We start from the raw sequence: 7,879 nt of genomic DNA, 5'->3' as shown, positions 1-7,879 counted from the left end.
CCATATATATATAATTTTTTTTTTTTATTTTAACTTCAATTAAGATATGAATTTAAGACTTCGTGACTTTAAAAACGAGTACATTAGTATTATTTGAAATATAGAATTTTATAAAATTTTAACTCAATTAATTTTTTTATATTAATTATTAAATTTAAAAAAAATAATATAATTATTTTATGAATGAAGGTATGCATGTATCGAATACATTTAATAATTTATTAAATTTTTATATACACAAAAAAAATTTTATAATCTTTATAAAATTTAATAATAAAATTTTGCTGATGAATTTAATAGTATGAGATTAAAATTTATTATTAAATTTAATTTAAAAAATAAGTTTATTGGTAAAATTTATTCAATAGAGTTTTCCTTTCTGACGAGGTAACCCCATAGTTTTTTGCCATAATGAAAAGGAATAATTGGTTCGGATGTACCATAAAAAGAGACAGAATTCAATGCATTCCGGACCACCTTAACATTAATGCATGCTTTCATGAGGTACGCAGATGACCTGCCCGATCTTTACTGCATTATTTTTTTATATTTATCTTAAAATATTTTTAATTCTTAGAATTATTATGTAAATTTTTCAAAATATTATTTTTACTCCTTATGTTAATATATTTATAAGATTATATTTTCAACAATTTAAAATAAATTTTAAATTACTTAATATTTTAATTTAATTTTAAAACTACTGAAATTAGGGAGCATGATTAAATTTCAAGAGACAATAACAATTCTGCCAAAACATTATTTACTTTTACTCTGCATCACGATGAGGTGGAAATTCAAAAAGCTCACGAGAGCGACCTTACTATAAGGAATGTGAGTCATGCTACACTATATAATACCTCTCAACAGGGTAACAGTGAGATATTCTACCCATATCATCTCCCCAAATTGCACACATTCTCTCACACTCTCTCACCCTCTCTGTGCAAAAGGATACATTAACACTCTCTCTCTCTCTCTCTCAATACCCAAAAGCTACACTTTTGTAGATTCTCTGTTCTTATGACAATCACAGTTTGATTCTTTCCTTTCTTTTCAAATTTCACAGTTCTTCACTTTCCTTCAAATCTCTCCAAACCCATCACTACCTTCTCCCTTTTCATTCTTAAATCTCTGTTAATTACCTCAGATTCCTGCCCTTCTCACTCAAAATTCCTGTTTTTTATTGAATTATTATTGTCAAGTTGTAGCCTTTATACGGTTTTTGAGGTTGGAGATATGAATTGAAGCTGAATTGGGATTGACTAGGAGATTAATTGGAGCTTAATTTAGGTTTTTTATTTGTGGTTAGCTGTGGGAAATAAAAGAAGTAAAAAATGGATAAGTACGAGCTTGTGAAAGATATAGGATCTGGGAATTTTGGAGTGGCCAGGCTCATGAGGAACAAGGAGACCAAAGAGCTCGTCGCTATGAAGTACATCGAGCGCGGCCACAAGGTTCATTTATATATTATTAAATAAATATTATATGTGTATATTTTCTCTGGAAGTGTATGCATGGGAAAAAGAAAAGATTTTGTAGGAGAAGAATTTGTTGTGGCTGAATATAGAATTTTTCTAGTACAATTTAAAAAAATGGTAAGAAATTTGTTTTTGCGTTAACTTTACTAATTCTCTATTTGGGTTCAGATTGATGAGAATGTGGCAAGGGAGATCATAAATCACAGATCGCTTAGCCACCCACACATAATTCGCTTCAAGGAGGTTAGTTGTTCTTGAAACTCGCACGTTTTTTTTTTTTTTATTTCATTTTATGGGTTTGAAGTGTTATGCTTTTTTTTCATCTATAATTTTCTTTTCCAGTTATTTAGTGGGTGTTTGTTGCAAGAGGATTAATTTTTGTTCTTTGAGGTAAGAGGAATTTTTTTGGGTATGTGCAGGTGGTTTTGACACCAACCCATCTCGCCATTGTTATGGAATATGCTGCAGGAGGAGAGCTTTTTGAGCGAATCTGCAATGCTGGAAGATTCAGTGAAGATGAGGTTTTTTGTCTCTTTTTTAGCTTCAATTTTCAGGATTTGGATTGCATTGATTAGTTTTGTATCAATTGGGAGGAAAAAAAAAATATTCGAGGAGAGTGAAGTTAGTCTGGATTCTTGTTTTATTTTGAGTGTCGGCTAATTTGCCTTTGGGTTCTTTTCCAGGCTAGATACTTTTTCCAACAGCTTATTTCAGGAGTCAGCTACTGCCATTTCCTGGTAAATCAAATTTAGCATGTGTCAGATGGCATTTGTGCTTTTTAATTGCTAGAGAAGTCCATTTTTTATTTTTTTATGTTTTATTCTATTGTTTTGCAGCAAATTTGCCATAGAGATTTGAAGCTAGAAAATACCTTGCTGGATGGAAGCCCAGCACCACGTGTGAAAATCTGTGATTTTGGTTATTCTAAGGTTTTTCAAAAACAAACTGGTACCTTTTCATCTCTTATGATTTTCACGTGGAATTTTAATTTTGTGATAATTGTTGTTTGTGCAGTCATCCTTGCTGCATTCAAGACCGAAATCCACAGTTGGCACTCCTGCATATATTGCCCCAGAGGTTTTTTCTAGGAGAGAATATGATGGGAAGGTAACTTTAATTGTCTTATATTGCCAAATGTTGAAGGAGATATTTTGGGAAGACAGTTACTTATAGAGTTTAGGAGGTAGGTTACTGACACAGGGCGTGAATAATTAGGATGTTATTTACAACAAATTTTCACCATGTTAAATGTAGCAATACTTGAGATCATATGAAGTTGCTCTTTTGGTTGTTCACTTATATTATGAGTGAGATACTTTGAAAAGACAGTTACTTATAGAGTTTAGGAGGCAAGGCGCTGACACAAGATGTGAATACTTAGGATTTTATTTACATTAATGTTTCACCATGTCATATGTGAAATTGCATATTTTGGTTTTTCACTTATATTATTTGCTTTATATCTATCACAGGATTAATTTTCCTGCTTATAGATTTTTCTTGATTAGGTACTTGGGTTTCTAAATGGGTAATCATTCTTTGGTACTTTTGTAGAAAATTTTCAACTGAACATGGAACATCTCTTCTAGATGAAATTAGCTTTCCAAAACATCGTGTCCTTCACGTGTTGGTAAGCTTTTATATCGTATAAATGGCAAAGACATCAATTATGATCAGTAAGAATGTTGGCCTCTGTGTGATTGGTTTATGGCTTCAATTACTACAATACCTATTTTTATTGCATGTGAAAAACTTAGAACAGCAAGCAGTTGTATCCTTTTCTTTGTCCTGGAAAGAACATAGACTTTGAACTTATGATTGGCATACTGGACGAGTTCTGAGCATAGAACATAAATGCATTTGTTCCATTCACAAGTTTGGTTTAAGTTTTACTCTGATGTTCAGATGGCAGATGTATGGTCTTGTGGAGTGACTCTGTATGTTATGTTGGTCGGAGCATACCCATTTGAAGATCAAGAGGACCCAAAGAATTTCAGAAAAACTATCAATGTAATTTATTCTCCCTTGTTATCTTCCTTTCATTCAGAAAATATTCTGTTTTCAGCATCTATAATTCCCTATTTTTTCTGCAGAGAATAATGGCTGTTCAATACAAGATCCCTGACTATGTGCACATTTCTCAAGATTGCAGACATCTCCTTTCTTGCATATTTGTTGCAAATCCATCCAGGGTATGTATGGGTGAACTTTCCAAAAAATATTAATGAATTGGTTGTTGTCTTTTAGTCAACTGCGTATCAATGTATCGATCTTTTGTCATGAGTTTCCAAAGTAGATGATCTCTCTGGATTTCTGCTTCCCTTTATTGCTCTTCTGGCTGAGTAATTTAGTCTACAAGTTTGAAAACTTTTTTCCATGAGGGCCTTGAAATGAGGATCGAATGCATTGGAGAACTTCCTGACTTCTCACTTCTAATTTTATACATGATAGTTGTTGGTGGTGGTATTCTTTTTTTGTTCATTCAAGTGTTTAATTATTTATATGTGAGCTGTAACACTTTTTTATGTGTTATCATTTTAGCTGATAAAGTAAGATGATGAAAAGCAATAAAGTCTTTCAAAGAAGGACCATGTTGGCATGCACATGGTTGCTGTTGCATGTTATGAGACAGATGATTAGAGTAGGAGTTTCATGGTGTATCATGAGTCAAGACATACTACCTTGAACAGTGGAAACAAGGATATCATCCTTTTCAACTGAGAAATGGAAAATTTTAAGACTGGTCGATTTTGTTTTTGCAAATTATTCTGAGCCATTTTTACATTCTTTTATTGTTTTTTGTTATTCACTTATATTCTGTTAAGCAGTTTATGTTTTCCTGTGTTGCCTTGAAAACTGAAATCCTCATTTGCCATCATAGTTATTAAAGGCATGCCTCAGGCTCTCAAGGCTCACAAGGCTCGAACCCTAGCGCCTTATGCGCTTAGGTGTGCGCCTTTGTTCCCGGCACAAGGTTCTAAAAAGGCATGCCTTCTTTATTTGCATCTTTAGCAAGCACTTTCATTGACAAAAAGGACTACCATTCAAATTCAAACCAGCAAACCTAATTCAAGATATATGCCAAAGAAAAGAAAGAAAAGTATCACATTTATTTGACTTTTATGAATTTTTTAAATTTTTTACTTTTGCGCCTCACCTTGCTCAGGCACGCGCTTGCGTTTTGTGCCTTGCGCCTAGGCTCCAGGTCTCCTGGGCGCCTTAGTGTGCCTTGAGCCTTTAATAACTATGTTTGCCATGGATTCTATATTGAATTATTTGGTTCATTTTTTTGCCCATGTAATATAGTTTCATTGCCTGCATTCAAGCAATCTGGATCTCAAGTGATTGCAAGAGGGTTGATCTATTAGTGATGTGCCTTTTGACAGTAGCCGCTACACTTAAATGCTTGCACCCCTAGGTATTATGCTGATATGCTGTAACCATTGTTCCTGCAGAGACGTGTTCTCATACTTTTGCCCCCGCATTGATGGGAATCTAATCTTCTGCCATTAATTCCCTTTCCTGTTCTTCTGATCTCCTGTTACACTTGTTATATAAAATCTGGTTGGTTGCCAAATGCAAAACATCTCCTAATTTTAATGGTTAAGAAAGTTGAAAAATCTTGCTTAGAAGTTATATAGTGCATTCGTCCTGTCAAATTTTCAGAATATATTTCTAAGTGGTGTTCCCATCAGTAATATCTCTTTTGAAGATATGTAAATGTTTTTTTGGCTTACATTGTTTTACCACTTACTATTTTTTTGTTTTTATTTTCATGCACTTCTTTATGAGGACTGCTGTGATATGATGGCTACAGTTCTAAACTCTGCATATTTGTACAGAGGATCACAATTAAAGAAATCAGGAACGATCCATGGTTTTTGAAGAATTTGCCTAGGGAACTGACAGAGGCTGCTCAAGCCATGTACTACAGGAGAGGAAATAATACCTTTTCCTTGCAAACTGATGAAGAAATCATGAAGATTGTGGAAGAGGCCAAAATTCCTCCTCCAGTATCTCGATCTATTGCAGCCTTTGGTTGGGGAGGAGAAGAAGATGGTGATGGGAAGGAAGATGACACGGAGGCTGAAGAAGAAGAAGAGGAAGATGAGTATGATAAGAGAGTTAAGGAGGCACAAGCAAGTGGAGAGTTTCATGTCAGTTAAGGATTAATTTGCCCTTTATCGGATACCTGCAATCTAAAGTTTTGGTTTTTGGATATCTATAGGATGCTACTGTGATTGTTTAAAGCTTTGTTCTGAGGACATGGTCTTGAATAAATGTTTGTAAATTATAGCGTATTGGGCAGAAAGAGTGTGATTCCAACTTATGTGAGAATTAGATTGTCTGCTTATTGAAAATTTGGAATTTTGAAGATTTGAAGGATGACTATCAGAGTGTTCTGTTTTATCTTTTTCCTTCTGAGGGTTAAGATAGTGTCATAAATTAAGGGCATTGTATGGTCCAGGTTTGGATTGAAGAAAATCTTATCATCTGTAGTGTACATTGTATTGAGGGTCTGTCAGTTGAAGAACTTTAACATGTATTAGTGTAATTTCTCTGTTTCGCTTCTTGTGCTGGGCTTTGAATCAGTCACATATTTTACTTTATACATTGAAGTATCATCTCACACAGCCATTATTGCTCCTCTTTTTTCCATGGTGCAATCTTGGTAGTTTTCTCCCATCTTTGATTTAGAATGGCAGTAATTAATCTGGCAATCGAGTGAGTTATGTGCATGTGATTGCACATGGGTATTTGTTTGTGGAGTGAAATCATATTTATGCACTAAGAAAATCAATGAACTTAAGGTGGTAAAGGGTAGGTGAAGAAAGATGGTGCCAGAAAAGGTTAAAGGTGGTGTGGGGATACTCTCTGTTTCCTGCTCAAGGATTCTCTTTCAGTTTACCAATGATAACAGGGAAGGAAAGCGAGTCTGCTGATTCTGCCTGCATGCTAAAGAATTGTAAGATTAAAACATTTTGTGACAGGAATGTCTAAAGGCATTCTTTGTGGTTTCTTCAAACAATTGATATAGATAAAATTAATTTATAATTCAAATTAAATTATGTATATTATCAATTTAAATCAATAATATATGTATAGTCATAAATCTATATTTTCAACTTTGATTAATATTTTTGTTTTTCAACAAAAACATAATATAAAATTCCGTAAAGAAAGTGGAGAGAAACCTTATCAAACATTATGCTTCAATGAATTTACTTTAAAAAAAAAAAAACATACTTAAATTTTAGCTAGAAAAATAATCTAAATTAAATTTCATAACCAACCTCATTTATATAAGTATACGAAATAAAATTGAAAGGTTAAAATTGTTCTTCTGAAAAAAAAAATCATTTTAGATATTCTACTCAACTAAGTCTTTATCCCAAAAATTTGAGATTGGCTATATGGATTTTCTTTCTCTACTTTAAACGATTTTGGCTTAAATTCTCGAAAATGTGTAATGCTTCTACGTCATATTGTACTACTATTCTCCAAGTCAGTTTAGGTCACCCTTTCTTTTTTTTTTTTCTATAATATGCTCTCCTTGTCAAAAAAAAAATAATTTTAAAAAAAATTATTTTATTATTTTAGTGTTGTAATAACAAAAATTTATCAAATTTAATTTAAAAAAAAAATTCTAATTAATATATTTTAAAAAGTTAATTTTTTTAATGATAACTTTAACATTAATGCTAAACAGATTTGTAATCTCATATAAAATAAGAAACCTAGATTTTTCATATCCAAAAAATTAGTTTATTTCATTATCTCAACTTTTTCTCTGACAAATTCATGTTTTAAGAATTTTAAGGGCTAATTAGGTTCTTGTTTCTCACTCAAGAAGTCGTGAGATGGTTAGATCATCTAATTTCCAATATATATTATAACATACCAAGGGACAAACTCAGAAGTTGGTGGTGGACTTTGTTGCATCGCATTAAATGTTATCCACTAAATGCGATGCCTTTGTTGTCCAGAAATACTACTCCAGAACCTGATGTGGACACCCCCAAAAGCTAATTGCCATAGACCTCACATCATTTGATTCCTTGTATGTAGTCACTTTGTTTAAGTTTGCGTAATGTTCTTTACCGTTTTCCAAATAGTAACTAATTATCTTTTCAGGGTTTGTTGGAAAATAAAATCAATGCTGCCATTCAACCATTGGAGTTCATTTTCTCCAATCACAATGATAACATTCTTACAGATTAAGACTGGTAATATGGGACCTACCTGCAAATTTCTCACAGCTTGGAAAACAGGCTCTGCATTGCCATCGCACACCAGTAGAACAGGCTTGCTCGTGTCGTCCGCACTATGAAATCAAGCGTACTCCAGCAGAGCTCGGCGGCTTACGGCTCACTTTGCTTCGCTATGCATTGGACAGT

General features: G+C 33.1%; 1 protein-coding gene across 1 annotated transcript; it reads left to right on the top strand.

The window, feature by feature from the left end:
- The first annotated feature begins 886 nt into the window (after positions 1-886).
- Positions 887-6,054, top strand: LOC110658745 (serine/threonine-protein kinase SRK2A). Its single transcript, XM_021816476.2, has 9 exons — positions 887-1,457; positions 1,650-1,724; positions 1,901-2,002; positions 2,165-2,218; positions 2,318-2,410; positions 2,496-2,588; positions 3,387-3,491; positions 3,575-3,673; positions 5,324-6,054. The coding sequence occupies exons 1-9, from the start codon at positions 1,338-1,340 to the stop codon at positions 5,645-5,647; spliced, it is 1,065 nt and encodes a 354-aa protein (XP_021672168.2). The 5' UTR covers positions 887-1,337; the 3' UTR covers positions 5,648-6,054.
- The last annotated feature ends 1,825 nt before the right edge of the window (positions 6,055-7,879 follow it).

This window comes from Hevea brasiliensis, chromosome 8 (assembly GCF_030052815.1).
Source record: "Hevea brasiliensis isolate MT/VB/25A 57/8 chromosome 8, ASM3005281v1, whole genome shotgun sequence".
Lineage (NCBI taxonomy): Eukaryota > Viridiplantae > Streptophyta > Magnoliopsida > Malpighiales > Euphorbiaceae > Hevea > Hevea brasiliensis.
This window is presented reverse-complemented; position numbering and strand designations above follow the sequence as displayed.